General features: G+C 38.4%; 1 protein-coding gene across 1 annotated transcript in view; it reads left to right on the forward strand.

The window, feature by feature from the left end:
* fhit (fragile histidine triad diadenosine triphosphatase) overlaps window positions 1-20,224 on the forward strand; it is a gene marked incomplete in the record, with an annotated part of 456,026 nt that overhangs the window by 373,489 nt on the left and 62,313 nt on the right. Inside the window, 1 exon segment of the mRNA XM_032512982.1 lies at window positions 10,086-10,154. Within this exon segment, the coding sequence (XP_032368873.1) occupies window positions 10,086-10,154 (69 nt within the window).

Raw genomic sequence — 20,224 nt, forward strand, 5'->3', positions numbered from 1 at the left:
AGTCTCTTTTATATAGACCTTAGTGGTCCCCTAATGCTGTATCTGAAGTCTCTTTTATATAGACCTTAGTGGACCCCTAATACGGTAGGACAAAGTGGAAGCTGAGGGTGTGGCCTTGACCAACTGCCACTTTGCTCGTTTGAAAGCCATGATGTCTCTCTCTCTCATGAATGGGCCAAATTCTCTGGGCGGGCAAAGCAGGGAAAGGGGAGGATTCCAGATCCCTCCCATCTGAGCTTTCATTTTCTCAAAGGCAGAGCAGGATATCCAGGGTTCGGTTTACACCTATCACCATTTCTAGACACTGAGGGACCAAAGGCAGGCTGGGGGAACGCATATTAATGTTACAAAAAACATTATAAAGTGACATTCTAATGCCGAGAGACGTGTCAAATTGGCTAATATATTTTTGGTGGCACAATTGTTCCCTAATGGATTTCTAGCATCAAGATTTGTGTAAAATCCCTCCCAAAGAACATCTACTGTATTTATCTGGAAATATAGCCGAATGCATCCTTTTTATCAGCCGAGAACATGTTGTTATTTCTAGCAGCTGCTGTGGTAGAGAGAGCTGGCAGGGGGAGGCAGAGCTCTGTCTCACCACAGGTGTGCCTCGCAGATATACTGTACACACACTCTGCACTGTTAGTGTCTTGGAAAAACCCTCTCAGGGTTTAATGCCTTACTTTAGGGCAGATACAGTGAAGGAAATGGATGCTTCTCCCCCCACCTTCCACCCAGAGCTTGAAAAAGCAAAACGTTTTCTTGTTCTTCAATTCAGTCTAGTTAAGTCAATATAAAAAAAAAACATGCAAAGTCAAAGATGAATGAAATATTGGATGGTTTAATAAAAGTTATTGTTGACTGTAAATTAAAGAAACTATATACAGATCAGTGTTTACAGAATACCACAAATGGTGAAATTCTGAATCCACTTTTCTCCTCTATAACAAACACAATTAAGAAGGTTTGATTTTTCATAATCATATCAAGCATTTATGTTTGTAAGACATCTCTAAAGATTTTAACTCAATATACTGTATTTTAAATTTCTGAAATAACATTCATGAAAGCAAGCACATCATTTTTCAATTTCCAGTCGAAAGGGAATCTCCACATGTTGAAGATGTTTGTGGTGAGTCATTGTTTACATGTGATTTTTCTGCTTCCAGCTACAATGATAGTGCTATGGTGATCTTTATTGTACCGTGCTTGAGACAGCTCTATGGCAACTTACTGAAATGCCTACATTCACAGCAGGATGCACATTGTATGGCGTCTATTTATGCCTCCTTTCTTCTATTGTGTGAAAGGGATAAAGCTGGCAATCATCTCGCAATCTTCTATGCTTCTCTTATTGACAACAAATCTCATACTAAGATCAGAACCAAAAATATCTTGGTCCGTCTCTCAATACTTTTTGACTTCCCTGCCCTGTCTTTTGCTCTCAGCCCCAAGCCCAATGATTTCTACTAAAGACGTACATCTTTCACAAATGCAGTGATTCCATTTTTGATAAAAGCTTAGTGATTTTCTAAAACAGCAGGACACTGTAGCGTTTAGCAAATGTTACCAAACAGGAAAAGTATTTCCTGCAGCAGAACGGTGAATGTGGCGTGGGTGATAATGTACTGTATTTTCATGGAAATTAAGTAGCATGTCAGTCAGTGCAACAGTGATTACGTTTACATGCACATAATATTCCCGTTTTTGCCCTTATTCTGAAAAAGGCAAAATTCCGACTTAGCTGTTTACATGGCTACTGAAAGTGAACATTCCTGCAATATTCCCGTTTACATGCACTGTTTACTGTGCAAAATACGAGTTATTCATAGTTTTCCAGTGGTAGAGGACTTGTGGGACTGTGTGAACACACCGTCCCTCTTTTATTACTTCAACCTGCTTCTTGAAAAGGCTGGCGTAGATGAAAATACATTGCAATTTCTCCATTGACAATTGGGGTATAAGCCATAAAATTGTAACCGTCGATGGTAGACTTAAACATGACTAAGCGAAGTGTATGCTCTCATAGATGACAAAAGTTCATGGGGCACCAACTTTGTTTTGATATATCTTTTATTTGCGATGTCTTGGTTAGGGTGAGGGTTAAGTACAAACCCAATCCCACAATCCCACAGTGATGCCTCTGATTGGTCTCATGTTGGTGAGGAGGGGGGGCTGTCGGTAACTGATATGTGAGCATGCGCAAGATGAGAATCCTGTTTCACGAGGATTTACAACACTGCACGAATAACCTGAATCACCATCTGTTCCACGCTTCTGCCATTAGCTTCCACCGGTAAGCTAATGTCAGTTGAGCTAACAGCTAAATCGGCTAACCGCTAGCTGACAGCTTGACTGTGTTTAGTTAACTCAAGCTAAACACTGGGAAAAGAAGGCTATAGCTGAAGTAACAGCTGTTATATATGTAACCGTTATTTTCAGGTTTTATTTTGAGTATTTTAAAGTTATTACATGCTACTTGTCTCAGCTAGCGGTTACCCGAATTAGCTGTTAGCTAAACTGGAATGAGTAGTTTCTTCGTTCGATAATGAAAATATGTACACAGTCTCGTACCTTTGACTTTTTTGGGAATTTTCTGTTCGTTTTTTCACTTGAAATGATATGTTGTATGTTTATGTCACATGGTAGCTGGTCAGCCTATGGCTTGGTCTAAAACTCTTTAAATACGGATTTTTCCAGACATCAATGGGAGAAATGAATGGGAAATTTACTTCCGTAACCCAAGGTCTCTCAGAATCAGAATCAGAATCAGCTTTATTTGCCAGGTATGAGGACACATACGAGGATTTTTTCTTTGGAGCATCGTTGCTCACAATGTGCTTACATATCTAAAACAACCAAAACAAAAATATACACACTAATATATACACAATATATACATACTTTAAACAGAAACAATATAGAGGCATGAGTGCAATGAAGAGTTCGATAAAAATGATTTCTTATTTATTTATTATCTCTCGGGAGAGGGGCGGGACTGTTGAGCTCTATACCACCCACCCAGTTGCTGGTACACACACATTCACACACAAACTCACACACAACAGTGTCGAGGGGCTGCTGCCTCATTCACTCAGCAGTCATCAAGAAAGCCTGTGATAAATGGCTCTCCAGCCATGATGTGTTATTTTTTTCTGCTTCAGAAGTTTTCCTCAAGGTAGGCAAATTTAATAATGCAGACATTATGTAAATGACCTCATTAAATAGAAAATGCATCCTAAAAAGAGCAGACGCCTCCAAACATGCTATCTTGTTTGTAGCATTTATAAACATTCATTCAGACTGCCTCCACAGTTTATCACAGTGTAGTAATGAAAAATGAAAAAAGGACCCACAATTAGGTTATTATGCTCTTGATGATACATACACACAAGCAAACAGACGTCTCAGAACAAGGCCAAACATTGCGTGTGGGGTTTATTGCACATCACACAACACTAAACCAAAACTAAATGTAGCTAATAGACAATTGGTACATATACTGTATCACAGCAATAGGACCAACATCACTGTTAACCCTTATAACTTACTGTTCCACTTAAAGGTGGAAACAAGGAAATATGCTTAAAATATTACTTAAAATATAAGAAATCTGAATAGGTGGTGCAGAGATCTATTGTGTACATCTGCAGTCATTTTAGAGTAAATGTAGATAGGGAAAAAGGAAACATCAATGTTCACCTAAATAATATCGCACCAAATTTAAGGAAATTTCCATAACTAAGATCTTGTAAACAACATGATGGACCTTGATCTTGATTTTCTAAATTGTATATAATATGACAAAGCTCAACAATTATACCATGTTCAGAGTGGACATACACCCTAACCTGACTCTGTCAAATACTACTTTTACATGCACAGAATATTCCAGTTTTTGCCCTTATTCCAAAAGGGACAATATTCTGACTAAGCTATTTACACGGCTAATGAAAGTGAATATTCCACTGATATTCCCATTTACATGCATTTGCAAAATATGATTTATTCATAGTTTTCCAGCGGTGGAGGACTTGTTGGACCGTGTGTACACAGCATCCCTTCATTCCTTCATCCAGCTTCTTGAAAAGGTTGGCGCATATCCAAAAACCTGTTGATATCCAAGTCTTTGATAATGTCCAAAAGTAGTTGTGTTTGTCCTACTTATCGGGTCTGCAGCCTTTAGCTGTTGGCTGGTTGGTTTGTGTACAGAAACCATGGCAACTCACAGAGCTGATCATAAGCCATAACAGGCAAGAGGCCGTAAACTGTCTCAAACTGCAGTAAAAACCTGACTGCTTTTACTTTGATGCATATTTTGAGTGTGATGTATACATGTCCAAAGAATGCCTCTGTAACCTGAATAATGCCAGAATATCCCACATGTCTTGATCACTAAATGCTATTTTTTGGAAAAAAGGCCTTATTAAGAATATCCAACCGGAATATGTGGTATACATGACCTGTATGAAATTCAGAATATTGTCATATTCAGAATATAGTGCAACATTTGTGTGCATGTCTACATACTCACTGGGAGACTGCTGGCCAAAACTGCAGAATAGAGCACTATCAATCAAAGAAGGATATAAATAAGGCCGTTTTTATCGGTTACATTCATCAAATAGAAAAGAAAATCTTTTTGAAAAATGACTGTTATTATTATATGAATTATTAGCAGTTTGGCCAAGTTCCGAGCAGGTGCTGGGGACCATCAACATTCTTCTTTGACAATCTAGAATAGTGAAGCAGAGTAAATTAAAGAATGAAATAAGGAAGTGAACAGCTTTCCTTCATGAAAAAGGGATGTAAAATAGAAATGTTAAAACACATTAAAACCTAACAGTTTACAGGTCACTGCGCACATGTGACAGTATTTCAAAAAGGGTTTTTGTTATGATTTATTTTTTTGAGATTACAGAGTTTCAAAGTCAAAAGAGTGATGCAAAAGATAGATGTTAACACCCAATAAAAACAATTGAGTGATGTGTTAGTTGTATGATCATGGCTGAAAAATAAACAATATGAAATTCTGTGGCTCTAGAGAACAGAGCGCATAAAGGTGCTCATGAAGACGCATAATGTTTGTCTATGTGCGCACCAACCACCAAGGCAAATTCCTTGTTTTTTCACTTTTACAATAAATGGATCCTTTTCTGATTAACTATAATGGCAATGTATCCATACATATACAAGTTTCTTGCTTACAAGGTAGGGCTTGGGAACAAAAGTCTTTGTCACGGTTATTTTGGTCAATATTGAAATGAAAAAAAATAGTGTGGCGCCTGGGTAGTTCACCTATTAGAGCGTGTGTTCATGTATAGAGGTTTACTCCTCAATGCAACGGCCGTGGGTTCAACCCCGACCTGCGGCCCTTGGCTGTATGTCATTCCCCCCCCTCTCTCCCCTTTCATGTCTTCAGCTGTTCTATGAATAAAGGCCTAAATATGCCCAAAATAATCTTTAAAAAAACAGTTAAACTGTTTGTCTACGGGTCAAATTTGACCTGTTGTCTAAATGTCTTTATCAGACATATGGGTTTCTTTTTAACTACCTCATTTCGATTACCCAAAAATAACATTAATCATTCCATACAAAGCGCGTCACAAGTATTACAAAAATCCATACTTTCACTGAATTTTGTGTGTTTTGTTCAATTTTTGTTCAATTGGAAAAAAAAGTAGAATTCTTCAAAACAGTACCTTTGATGAACATTGACATACATCATTCTGTGATTATCCTTCTTTTAATGTTAATTATAACTCATAATTTCTGTTTTTTAACTCAAGAATTAGGTATACTTTCCTATAAAAGAGGCTTATTGACAGTGAATTCCAAAAATAAATGTAGATCTAGTAATGAGTGTGTGTTATTGCTGTTTATATGGTAGTGAAAAGATGTGTTAAAAGTCAAAAAAGTGCCAAATACATTGAAAAAAGCACCAAAAGAGACAAAAATGTTAGAAGATCATTTTCAGTTTCAGTTTTACCCAGATGGATGATGCATGGTTGAATGGAAGATAACACAAATCAAAACTGAAAAACACCTTGGGCCTCATGTACAAACGTTGTTGCGTACTGATGAAAAGCTTACTCTGGTTGCCACAAACACTTGATATATAAAAAAATGTACTTGAAGTGAGAATGTGCGAGCCGTCATGTCTGCAAAGTCTTTTCTGGATCTGTAACGTGATAAATTCTAACTGAAAAGTGCCAAAATTCACCATACATTACAAAATAACATTTCCACTTCAATTACTGGAATATGTCTGTGACGTTGTCTATGAAAAAACATAATTATATCCACTCATATTCCATAAAAGTTTGATCATTTATGTGGATAATGTTACACATCGTTCACACACTAATAATTCAATTTGCAGGCTACTTAACCTCTGTTAAACATGAGGATGGGAAATTTATGAAAAATCCATTTAAGAAACATTTTCAGTCATCCTCTGTATTTGCTATGGATGAAATATCGTACTCACTGTGCGACAACAAGATCAGCGCGGAAAAATGCAACAGTATCTGTGAGTCTGTAGGTGCTGAGGCTCAGACATCCATGGTGGGGTCAGGAGGTGGGACACACAGATCCATCTCCCCAGGAACCAACCCTGATTGATCCTGTGGATGGTTAGGCTATGTAAGAGAACAAGGTTTACCCGGTCCACCAAACACAGGGCCGTCTTGGCTGTCTTGATTCTGCGCACATCTCTGTTGCTGAAGTCCTATTTACTAGTTGATTATTTCATCCATACAGGGCATGGCGCGCACTGTCACCCGCCGTGGAGACGCTGGCCTCACAAACCTCTCCTCCTCTGAGTCGGATCTCCCTCGCGCTGGACTCAGTTTCACTGAGTGCACTAACACTTAGAAAATAAATGGCATTACATCAGTGAGTTCAAAGTGTTTATTGTGCGTAATTTGGACTGACACTGAGATGCATGTTGTTCTGTATCTGGGGTGACGCTGCCACTGTTGGCTTGATTCCCACTTCGACTTTTTTTTATTTCTGCCATGGTTCGGTGCATTCACTGCCCGGTCAACATTTGCCACTCTGGGCGTTTTCTTTTATTGCTTTTCCGAGATGACAAACCTCCAAACAGAACACTTTGTTTCTTGCCTCCACCTCGGAGATCAGCACATCCAACGTCACAACAATTTTTTTTTGTCTTCAGCGGGATAACCTTAGTGATTGGACAAAGAATGATGTTGGGGGCACATTTAGAGTAATTTCCACATTAATTTATGGGAGGCGGCAAGGCAGGGTCGGGGGCTCATTTATGTGCGCTCAACTTCACGTTGATTGTGACGTATGAAGGAAATGTGTGCAAGACCTGGCGTATGCCCGGTTTTATACTTGTGAATATTTCTGTGCGTAGGTACTTTTCATGTTTTGGCCGTACGCCATCTTCTGTTATAAAAGCAGCGCAATCTTTTATACATGAGGCCCCTGGAACTGTGACATTTCCCTTAATACGTTTTCTGTTTAATTTCCCTTAATACTTTTCCTGTTTGATTTTTTTTTTTCTATCGTAATCCAGTTAAAATTTCCATTAATGCACAGCTCGAGTACGAGTTGAAATGTTGTTAGTCCACAGTACCAATATTTTTGCACAGTCCATTACAAAGGTTTTAGTTGTTTGTCGGGGCATTGAAGAATAATAGATACAAGGCCAACATGTTCCTGATGTATCCTCAAGCATATGCAGTAATGTCACTACTGTCGTTAAAGCTTTGTGTGTCTGGATTTGCTGTTCATGCCAGAGAAATGTTTTCAGGACACTACAAGTGGTGAAGGATGCACTTTGTGATGATTGAAGGGATTGATATTGAGGATGTCAGTAGGCACTGAACAATGGCTGCTCATTTTATTCATGTCATATCCATTATGTGCACTTGTTAGCTGTATATTCACAGACACCATCATGCCCACTCAGCTGTGGCACCAAGGGCCTTTTTAGATATTGTTGATTCTATAGTCATTGTTCCCAGCAAGACAAGGCAGCTTTTTTTAACACTGTCAATAAAAGCTCCTCTGTTCCTGTGTGGGTTCATCCCGAAAGCACAAAGACGTCTTCTACATCTTTACTTGAATTTTTCAGGCTAAGAAACATTGTTAGAATAGGCCTGTCCCTCAACCTCAAGCCTTTGAGTCTTGTAACATGTCATTTACCTCAGCCAATCTACAGCTTGGGTCCCACTGGTCCAGTTCTCTGCAACGAGGCTCTTAGCAGTGGTCCAACTGGTCCCAAACTCTGCACTAAGGCTACTAACCAGGGCTGACTGGTCCTAAATCTAAAGCAAGGGTTTTAGCTCAGGTTCAAATGGTCCATAACTCTATAGTGAAACTCTGATTCTACATCCTACTGGTCTTGAACTCTGCAGCAAAGCTCTTAGCATGGGTCCAACTGGTCTCCAACTGGTCTCAAACTCTGTACCAAGGCCAGTAACCAAGTCTAACTGACCCCGGAATTTAAAGCAAGGCTCATAGCCCAGGTCTGAACTGGTCTATAACTCTACAGCAAAACTCTGGTTCTACATCCTAGTGGTCTTGAACTCTGCAGCAAGGCTCTCAGCCTTGTTCAAACTGGTAGCACGCTCTGTGTCAAGGCCACTAACCACGTTTTGTGACCATGTCCTCTAGAATGACACACAGAAGTGGTTTGTGATCTGATCGCTCCATTTGTTTGTGCATTCCACTCAAATTACTGTTAAAAGATATCTCCCAGTTAGGTTTTACGCAAACTGTGTGGTTTAAGGTACAACGAGTACCCGATTAAGGGTAGGGAAGCTTCGACATCATGCTTAACCCTTGCTTGACCCGTTTTTCTATATCAATGTTCTTTATGACTACCCAAAATAACATGATTAATTCCACACAATGCTCTTTGGCAAAACAAACCTCTACTTTCATGAATTTTGGGGTGTCACATTCAATTTTATGGAATTTGGAGAAAACAATTGAAGTGCTTTAGTATTGAGTAAAAGTTGACATAGTCCAGCTTGTGATTATCCATCAACAACCATTTCTTTAATTTTAGTCTAAATAATTCCTAATTTGTGCTTTTCTGTCGTAAACATTAGGTATAATTTCCTAAAAATTAGGTTTGTGGACCATAAATTCAAAAAATAGCTGTCAAACTAAAGTTAATAAGTTAGTGTTTTGTAGTGTTGAAAACGTCAAAAAAAGTGACAAACATTGGAAAAAGTGTTGAAAAAAGGTACATAAAAACATCAGAAAAAGTTGAAAATATTTATTTAAAAGCGTCAGCAAAAGTGTTGACTTTCAATTTTGATGGGAAGACAACACAAGGGTTTAAAAAAACAGTGTTCCCAACTCTTTCCCAACAAAAGCCCTTAGCACTAGCTCCAAAAGTTGCTAAAAGTGGCTAGATGACGTCATACAACCAACTGCATATTGGTGCCATCAATGTGAATCATGTTTATAAAGCTCAGTAGTTGTGAAAGGGGAGAGGGAAGAGAGACCCTGTGCTGTTGAAGAGAAGAGTCTCTAAGCTTAAATACTTGCTTGTTATTGTACAACCACACTTTAACGTTAAGGCTTAACTCTATGTTCTGATGGAAGTATTGGATCAGTGTGTATCAGGGTAAACAGCTTGTTGTTTCTGCTTTAGTGAGTGTAGAGTGTGTGTTTTTTGCTAAGTGTGTGTTCTGTCAGATAAATCAGTTTCTAAGGGACTTTACCATATCATAGATGCAAAGTAAATAAAAGTTAACCATACAGACGGCCAGGTTTGTGACAGCAGGGGGGTTGACACCAGAAGGGGGGAAGTAAATGAAACCTTTAAAAGCATAAAAATAAGGAGTCTCTGCGGTGTGCAGGTAGCACGCTTGTTGAAATGCACAGTCACCCTCCTGTGATTTGTGGCACGGCAGTGACGCTCCGCTCTGGCTTATCCAACGTACTGTGAAGTAATGAAGACTCTCTATGGAAAGCGTCTCTGTCACATCAGTCTGTCAGACAACTCCCCGGTGAAAAAAGTACCGGTTTGGTTTCTCTAGACCGAGCACCACATTTAAACCATGGCCTTCTCTTGTTTGTTTGTTTTCTCACAGCACGTCCACGTCCATGTGCTGCCCAGGAAGGCGGGGGACTTTGAGCGGAATGACAGCGTCTACGATGAGGTCAGTGGGCAGATTTTAGACCATCCTGCCTACTTAATGCTTGCACATTGCAAATGCAAAAGATAACTTGTATCTGACCTATACTACGCATGGCTGGACTACTTTTCTGTTCATAGTCATACCATTAGCAGCAGTAGAATAGATGATGAAACACAAGTAGACACTACTGTCATTATATTAAAACAAATACAACAAAATTGTGAATGCCCCTCCCAGCAGTGCTTAAAAGAAAGTATATTACACACATGATTGTATTAGGGCTGCAAGATATGAGGAAATTATATTATTTATGATTATTTTGACTGATATTGCGATTGCAATATGATTCACAATTTTAGAGGGATTGTTAATTTTTGTATAATTATTTTCATTTTCATTGAATAATATCAAAATCTAAAACATGAAAATGATTTATAGTGTGATTTTTGCAAGGATCTGTACAAAACAAAGATTCTTAGTCTGTAGGATGTGATGTGTAAGCTGGGACGTCTATGCAGCACCACAATACTTACAAATACTAACAAAAATGGGGCCCCGCCTGTAATACTGCGTCCGCTCTGCAATTTGGAAATGGCAGTACTCCCTATTGCAATTTTGATAACATTTTGATTAATTGTGCAGCCCTAATCTGTATATAACAGAAAAAAACACTGATTCAAGCAGCAAAATTCATCATAGAACCAGGGCAGGTTGTGATAGTACCGTGAGTCAATAACATTTCCATTTGTGTGTTGTTTTCCCTATTCATCCTAAAATGCACTTGGTTTCTTCTGTAGATCAGCATGGACTACATATCTTGTAAACAAACTGAGTAAATGTGTTTTAATTCCAATTCAAACCTGATTTGTTTTTAGTTAAGAGTTTTTTATAGTTATTGTCATTATGTGGCCAATATCTTCCTGGTTGTCATCGTTTTGGTTTATTTCATAAAAGGAAAATGGAGTTTAAATTGGTAAGAATAGAGTTAAAAATAAAACACCATAGTCTGGTTTAGTTTTAGTACTATTTTGTTATCTGCAAGTACCTTTAATTAAGTGTCAATTGTAAAAATAAATGTTCCAGAAGATTCCAGCCCATAAATAATTCATAAACAGTTACTGTATGGTTTAGTTTACACTCAAATATATTGCTCCCAAACTTAGTTTGTTATATTCTCAGTTATCCAGGTCAGGACATGAAGAGGTGTTGCCATTGAAGAGGTTTTGGAAAGACAAAAAAAACGTCCAGTATAAAATACTGCTAGAATGACACCACAGCACCAGTCTTCTTTTATTACCTCGTATTTTAGCTGAAGGAAACATCAGCATACTTTCAAGCAAGGACACATAACGTTTGAATGAAATATGCTCAATTCAGGACACAGTAGTTATGGGCAGAATCACTATGTTGCTGCCGTGCATGGATATAAAAGTACAGGGTGTGAGTGTACCGATGTAAAAAAAATAAATAAATAAATAAAATAAAAAAATACAGTTTGCACCAGATGCAACTCCGCTATGCTGTGCTGCTCTGCTCACAGTGACGCGTTGGGATGTCATCAACGTTCCTTCCCTAAACAACATCTGAGAGAAAGTCCACTTTTGGCAATGCATGAGACCGAGACAGACAGAGTGAGACAGCTTTTATGCTGTGGTGGGGAAAAAAGGCAAGGTAATTTACCTATATAGCACAGTTTAGAGTGCTTTACACAAGCATATATGTGAAAAGCAAAAATTGAACATCTTTATTCAAGTATAAGTTAGCTTTTTGTTAACAACAGGCAAAGGTACTGCCAATTAAACTAGAGTTTAAGCTCACTTAATGTTCACTTCCTATTCAAAAAAATATATAAAAAGAAAATATAAGAAATTACTAAAGTAAAAGCCAAAATTACCAATAACACAGTCAAGTAAAAGTAGAGGGTTCTTATTGAATATAATTAACAGAATGTCTGTCAATACAGTGGCTTGAGAAGGTTTACACACCCATGCTAAAGTTGATTAAAAAGAGGAAAAAAAAAACATCTTTTGGAAATTGATCTTAATGCCTTGATTCAAAAAAATTAGGAAAATCCAACCTTTTAAGGAAAACAATTTCCTTTGTGAATGAATAATGGGTTGTAAATGAATAAATGTTCTTCCTTAAAATACAAGGGGCAAAACTATACACACCCTTATGTTTAATTCCCACAGAGGCAGGCAGATTTTTATTTTTAAAAGTCAGTTACTTCATGGATCAGGATGCATAGTATCCTGGATCTATGTAATAACTGGCCTTTAATAATAAAAATGTGCCTGCCTCTTTGGGAATTTAACAGGGGTGTGTGTACTTATGCCCCCTGTATTTTTCAGGAAGAACATTTATGTGCAATACATTATTCAGTGACAAAGAAAATTGGTGTCCTTAAAAGATGGGATTTTCCTAATTTTTTTAAATTAAGATCAATTTACAAACTATGTTTTTTATTCTTCTTTTTAATCAACTTTAACGTGGGTGTGTAAACTTTCTCAAGCCACTGTCTCCTATCATAATCAAACTTGTTCTTGATAGAGTAAATATGCTTTCAATACACCTTGTATGGAAATAAAAGTATGTCCGCCGAATTGTGAAAGTGCAATGCAGGCTACAGGTAGGAAGGACCAAAGGAATCAATCCAACTATCTGTACCATATTGAATTGGATCACATGAGTAGTTGCTGCACATGTATCTTTAATGTATCGGATCGTTAGCAACGCTTAAAGATGCGTACCCTCGGTTTCAGACTGCAGATGCTAGTACACATAGTACACAGGGGATTTAAAGCTACAGCCCTACTTTATCTGGTGTGAACAGTAGCTTAGGGTGGCTAAAGGTAGCAACGTTTATGTAGATGTTACTGATATAACTAGCCAGGTATTTGACTTTATGTCTCTTCTCTATTTCCACTATAACTACTACTGTAGGTTTTGTCACAAACATTTCGATGGTTTCATTACATATGGTAACAATTAAACTTGTTCCTTTAAAGATTGTTTTTTGGGCATTTTAGGCCTGTATTTGACAGGACAGCTGAAGACATGAAAGGGAGTGGGAAGGGGAATGACTGTCAGCAAAGGGGCGCAGGTTGCAGTCAAACCCGGACCTGCTGCGTTGAGGAGTGAACCTCCATATATGAGCGCCCTCTCTACCAACTGAGCTATCTGGGCGCCCAAACTTGTTCCTTATAAGGGAGATGGGTTGGCTGCGTTTGCTTCTTTTGCTTGTGGTTCCTTTATACCTGGATGTTTCATAAGATCTACATGATATCTATAAAAGTTGCCTGTAAAAAGTTTGAATGCTTGTTGAACTGAGAAAGACCTGCTTGAAAATTACCCACCACTCTGCAATCCTCTAAATGCAATGGTCACATTGGTAACCTCTTTGATTTAAAGGTTGCTGGGGTATCTTTGCTTCTTTTCCTGGCTGATGGCACTCTAGCCCATCACCTAGTTCCCCTTCGCCCCCACTAGACAAAACATACATATATGAATACATAACTACATCAAAACAGCAGCGGGATGGTGGAACCATTTATCTTCTACTGCTGCACAATTGGCATTGTTCTCCAGGAGATAGCCTCCTGTGTGTTACTGCAGGAATTTAAAAAAAAAAACACAATTCACTGCTAATGAACTGATTCACCTGTGGCTCCTAATAACTTTAATTAAACATCTGAGAGATGAGTATGAACAAATATCAGTGGGCTCTACAGCCCCCTGGAGCCTGAATCTCCAAACCAATGAACCACAACACTTCAATAAGAAAATAATGAACATGCCTTTCAGGCTGTTTTAAATTTCACTCTGACATTTTGAATTTGTAACAAGAGAGTCTGTAGCAAATGAATATCAATGACTGGTGAGTTTGATATGAATATTCCAATAACCACGTTTAATGAAAAAGAACTTCACTATGCTTCCCTCGTTGTGCCTGGGGGGAGAAATGAAACATGCAGTTCCACAGCTGAGTCCCAGCAGCAAAATATAAATAGGTATGTTTTTAATTTGCATGTGATCATAAGGGTTATTGTGAGAGCAGCGGCATTGCCGCCATTTATATTTTCCATGTCACAGCCAGCAAATGAGAACATTTTTCTCTGAGCTGTTTTCTTTGCAATGAATGATCGCCCAGGGTTTGTTCCCCTCATACCTTACCACTGTTAAGTGTTTTATAGATATAACACGTTTATCTGTTCATAAAGACTATTTAAGAGGCAATAGAGCAGGTGAAGCCCTTTTTTCTCTACACTGTAAAAATGGGAGAAAATGCAACCAGTTAAATGCTGCACTTATGGATAATATTGCATGAGGCAACGGTCCATTTTTTGACTTAAAAGACCAGAAATGACATGTTTATCATTTCACCTTACTATGCAGATGGGTGAAGAAGAATCTAAGCAAAAGCTGATTAAATGAGTGGAGGGAGAAACATTATGAATGCACATGCAGCACAGGAGGGCTCACTAAATTGTTTGATTGATTATGAAAATGATTTAAATAATATGCCTTGATGGGACTAAAGACTGTATAAAATATAAACATAGTCTCCGTGACGTTACCCACAGGTTTCTGAAAGCCAAAATGAAGCTCATGGTGGGCAGCTCCCGGTGGTACTGCATATCCTTGTGTTGTAGTTTTTATTACAGCCGCCAGATTATAAGTTTTGGTCATCATTAAAATCACGATTATCTAACACGATTACTCATTGTCTTTTGGTAAGATGTTGCAATTATTGAACTTAAAAAACAGTGAAAACACCGTAAACTGTGACATTTCCCTTAATACTTTTCCCCTTTTGAACTTTTTTTTCATTAAGAAAAAAAGAAGACAAGGACATTTTTTTTATTTTACATTGTTTTTGTGATCGTTAGGAGCCAAAATCCTAATCGACATTTCAAGTTTTGATTAATTGCACAGCCCTAGTTTGTATGTTTGCACTTCAATTCAACTGTATGTATAGTTGGGGGGGAATCACCAGACGCCTCCCGATACGATATCACGATACTTACGCCACGATACGATATTATTGCGATTTTAAACATATTGCAATATTCTACAATATATTGCAATTTATTACTTTTTTTCCAATTTAACATTTTTCCCAATTTCAAATGATGTCCTCAAAAGAAACTTTTGTCAACATCTGTTTTATTGAAAAAGATACATTTCTCTGTTTGGTCATATCACTGCAAAATGGGATTGTCAAGCAGACAAACTGACCAACACATATAATAAAAGATCAATACTTGGCTTCTGTGTATCGATACAGTATTACCACTGAAAATATCGCAATACTATGCTGCATCGATTTTTATCCCCCACCCCTAATGTATCATCATAACAGACTCAGGACACTTTACAGATAGGGTAGGTTAAGTCCACACTCTCATTGGCAGAGACCCAACCATTCCCCCAGGAGCAAGCACTGTGCTGTTTAAAGCTTTGGGTTAATTGGAGTTTTGGTTATGTTCAGTAATGGATGAAATAATGCACTTGTTCTCACAAAGCTGATTTTGGTCTGGTTTGGCAGTACTGATACAGTTTTCAATAGTAGGCCGGTTGAGACACTTACCTGAACATGCATGTGATGAACATATTTCACAATGTCTCAAAAATGGAAAGGGTTCATCATGCTCGGTTCATTTTGAAATCTAGCCATTCCAATTTAAATAATGCAATTTGTGGTGTACGCGTGGCAATTTTGAGCTGATTGGTGACATTGAGGAAGTGTTCAGGGAATGACAAAAGGATTCCTCCTCTGGGAACTGAAACACAACAATTTCCCCAAGATGCATGCATTTGGTGTGACACCGGCGAGAAAAAAACCTGGTCCTCTTAGTTAATCACATCTGAATCTGATAATATGAGATGTCATCTGTTGTCTATCCGCTTTGCACTGAGAAATGTCTGGATGCCTTGGTGCCCATGATATAATTCCTGACTACGGACCCTTTTGTTGCTTACATACCCCTTTCCCTCTGCCTGTTTCCTATCTCTCGCTACTGCTTTACAAATAAAGGCAAAAGACCAAAACAATCATCTTAAAAAACAAGCTGGCATGTGACAATGCTAACTCGCGTGAAGGCATTAGTAATTACTGTTAGAGTCCAACCAGAGTTGTAAGTCTTTTTGAATTTGTCCAAACATCTTTATTGTACTCTATTGCTGTTCAATAATGCTAGGGAAATTAGTTCATCAAGACGAGTACATGTGTAGGAAGTGTTGAGTCAGCTTGAACATTAAATGGCATAGATTTTAAATTATCAGAAAGCAGGGACGCTTCTAATAGAAACATTTAACATAAAGGCCTGCTTTCTTTATGCGCTTAAAAGCAAAAGGCCACTTTTACTATAAAAAAGCCAGTAGTTGCTAATGTTTCACCACTGTTAGGGCCCACTGTTCTTACAAAAGCAGGTAGAGTTTTGAAAATTGCAATTTGAATATGTGGGTCTTTTTCAACATCTTTCAGAAAGTCACTCACAAAATGTGCACATAAGTATGAAGTACAGCGCCATGAAGTACACTACTTGAGACACAATATACTTGAATGAAGGTGCAATAACAAAGTGAATTTGCAAAACAGCTCCTCACAGTAAGACAGGTAAAAAGCAATTTATTACCTCCGTCCCCACTGCCAGGTCCAGTGCTTTATCAGCTGCAGATAGTGCATGACAGAGAAGCCACAGTAAACAGGCTGTTTATCGCTGTAAAGAGAAGGGATGGGACTCGGGAGTGCAGTTGCACTGTCATTTCATTTAGATGAGGTGGAGCAGCACGGGAGTCCAGCGCTGTACGGTCTATCCAGCGGGCTGACAGCAGCTCTGTGATAGAAAATACAGTCAGCAGCTAAACACTGTTGGAGCTATCTGTCTCTGTGTTTGCTCAGTCCCCCTGTCTCTTCCTCTGTCTCTCTGTTGGTATATCTGTCTCCCTCTGATGTACCAGATGGCACATTCAATTTTCTTTACAGCTTCACCTTGCCCAAAAACAGCTGTCATAACTCATCATACTTGCTTTGTGAGCCTTGTTTGTATCTTTTTTCTAATCATTTTTGTAACCTTTCTTTTTCTTTTTTTTAACTTTTTGCCTTTGCTTTGTTTATTTTAGTAATTTGAAACCCCTAAGCAATAGACGGAATGATAAGTGTTCTATTTCAGTCTCTGTAAAGCTCTTGCTGTTTTTCACAGCACCATGAGCCTTCTTGAAATCCATACATCTGACATTCATGTATGCAGCAGATTCCTCTCAAGCAGTCATGTCACAATTTGATAAACAATGTTCAAATAAAGGGCAAATCAGACTAAAAGTCTAAAGCCTGTCATGCCTGTAGAACACTCAATAATTCATACTGATCATTTTGCTGCTCTTAGAGTCTTACCAGTAGTGGAGTTAAAAGTATCCTTCTAGTCCTGAGGGGGGCGCTGAAAGAATGGTCATTCATGTCATTATAATCCCAAGTGTTCAATCACTGAAAAAAGCTCAGCTACCCAATCTGAATTTAACGGGTTCCAACAAAAGAAAAGGTTTTAGGTCAGGGGAGGGCTGTTTTGTAGCTTAAAGCTTTGGGTTTACTAGAGTGATACGGTCAGTAATGGATGAAATAATGCACCCCCATCGTCCACACAGCAACACAGTGTTTCAGCACACCGCTGACTTTGGTCTGGTTGTGCCGTTCTGATACAGATCTTAGTATTATAGTGGAGACACTGGGACCATAAATGTGATCGACAACTTTAGGGCAGTGGTTTCCCAATACTTAGTGGTGGCCAAATGAAGCTTTGTGAAACAGTGTTGTTATTTTCTGAGCCCACTAGATGGCGCTATTTGTTTTAAATTCAGTACATTCTCAACCAGTTGTTGAGAGAGACAGTTGACAGAGAGCGCCATCTAGTGGGCTCAGAAAATAAAGACACTGGTTCACAAAGCTTCATTTAGCCATCACTACTTGTACCTCATTGGTTACTTCTACAGTTGCTAGGGGGTCCGTGGAAAGATTGTTCAACAAATTAGAAAAATTATGATTTGATTAAAATATAATGTTTTTATACAGAGTGTGTGTGTCTGTATAGATATGTGTATATGTATATATGTACAGTATACACTACCGGTCAAAAGTTTGGGGTCACTTACAAATTTCTATTCCACTCCATTATAGACATAATACCAGCTGATCTGAGTGGGGGGGCTGATCTTTAATGCAATATCTACATTACCAGCATTACCCCTAAGATTAGGCAGGCCATTGGGGCCTTATCACTCTCTGATTGTAATGTGGTGCGAAATCTGGGTGTCATTTTTGACAAATCTATGTGTTTTAACAGTCATGTGAATCCGTGGTTCTTTCCTGTTTTTTCCATCTCAGAACTTGCTAAGATCCGTTCTGTGGTCTCTTAAAAAGAGCTGGAGATGCTGTTCATGCTTTTATTTCTTCCCGTTTGGTTATTGTAATGTACTGTACACTTGCTTAAACAAATCATCAATGGATAAATTGCAAGTTGTTCAGGCAGCAGCAAGTTCTGTCTAAGACCAGCAGAGATCACATATTACTCCGTTGCTTAAGGCTCTTCATGGCTACCAATCGTTTTAGAGTGCATTTTAAAATTTTAATCACTACTTAGTAGCCTTGCATGGACAAGCCCCTGCTTACATCCAGGATCTACTGCACGCTTACACTTCTGGTCGTTCTCTAAGGTCTTCAGACCAAGACCTTTTAACTGTCCCCAAACACGTTTTAAAACCAGGGGCGACCGACCTTTTCTGTGGCGGCTCCAAGGCTCTGGAACTCTCTTCCCTTAGCCTTAAGAGCCTTGGATTCTGTGGAATCTTTTAAAAAACACCTCAAGACACATCTTTTTAGACAAGCTTTTAACTAGCAATATGGCTTAGTATTTATGTGTTGCTGTTTTTTTTTTTTTTTTACTGTAAAGCACTTGTGGACCCTTCTTGTCTGTAAAGGTGCTATATAAATAAAGTTTACTTTACTTACTTACTTACTTACCCATTATCACCACCATTCATTCAATCATCCAAAGGCACATTCTGTTACTAATCTGATATCATTTTAAAAACTATCTTGAAAAACATTGGAGAACGCTTTTGCAATTATGTGAGCACATAATGTACTGAAACTGCTGCCCTGGTTAAAAAAAACAATGCAACTGATCTCAGCTGGTATTCTGTCTATAATGAGTGCAATGGAAATTTCTAAGTGACCCCAAACTTCTGACCGGTAGTATATATATATATATATATATGTGTGTGTGTATACACATATATATATATATATATATATATATATATATATATATATATATATATATGTGTGTGTATACACATATATATATATATATATATATATATATATGTAATATGTAGATATATATCTATATATAGATCGGTATAGGCTGCTCAGCCAAAATTATTACAAATGCCTTGAAATGGCATCCAAAGCCTGAACGACGCGGGGAAAAATGTTCAACTACCATTAGAATGGATCAAAGAATAGCCAAAATGGCAAAGGCTCAACCCCTGATCATCTCCAGGAAAATCAAAGAAGTGAGTACTGTCACGATCAGAAGAAGGCAACGTGAAGCAAAGCTATTAGCTAGAATTGTGCAAAGTCCCATTGCTGAAAAAAAGACATGTACTGAATAGGCTGAAATTGGCCAAAGGACACATTGACTGGCCAAAGGAGAAATGGAGCAACATTATGTGGACTGATGAGAGCAACCTTGTTATTTTTTGGGTCTAGGGGCCACAGATAGTTTGTCCAACAACCCCCATGCACTGAATTCAAGCCACAGTACACGGTGAAGACAGTAAAGCATGGAGGTGCAAAAATCATGTTATGGGGATATTTCTCATACTGTGGTGTTGGGCCTATTTACCGCATACCAGGGATCATGGATCAGTTTACATCAAAATACTGGAAGACGTCATGTTGCCTTATGCTGAAGAGGGAAGGCCTTTGAAATGGGTCTTTCAACAAGACAATGACCACACTCCAGTAAGCGAGCAAAGTCTTGGTTCCAGATGAACCAGATGGATGTTATGGAGTGGCCAGCCCAATCCCC

Source organism: Etheostoma spectabile, chromosome 4 (genome assembly GCF_008692095.1).
Source record: "Etheostoma spectabile isolate EspeVRDwgs_2016 chromosome 4, UIUC_Espe_1.0, whole genome shotgun sequence".
Taxonomy (NCBI): domain Eukaryota; kingdom Metazoa; phylum Chordata; class Actinopteri; order Perciformes; family Percidae; genus Etheostoma; species Etheostoma spectabile.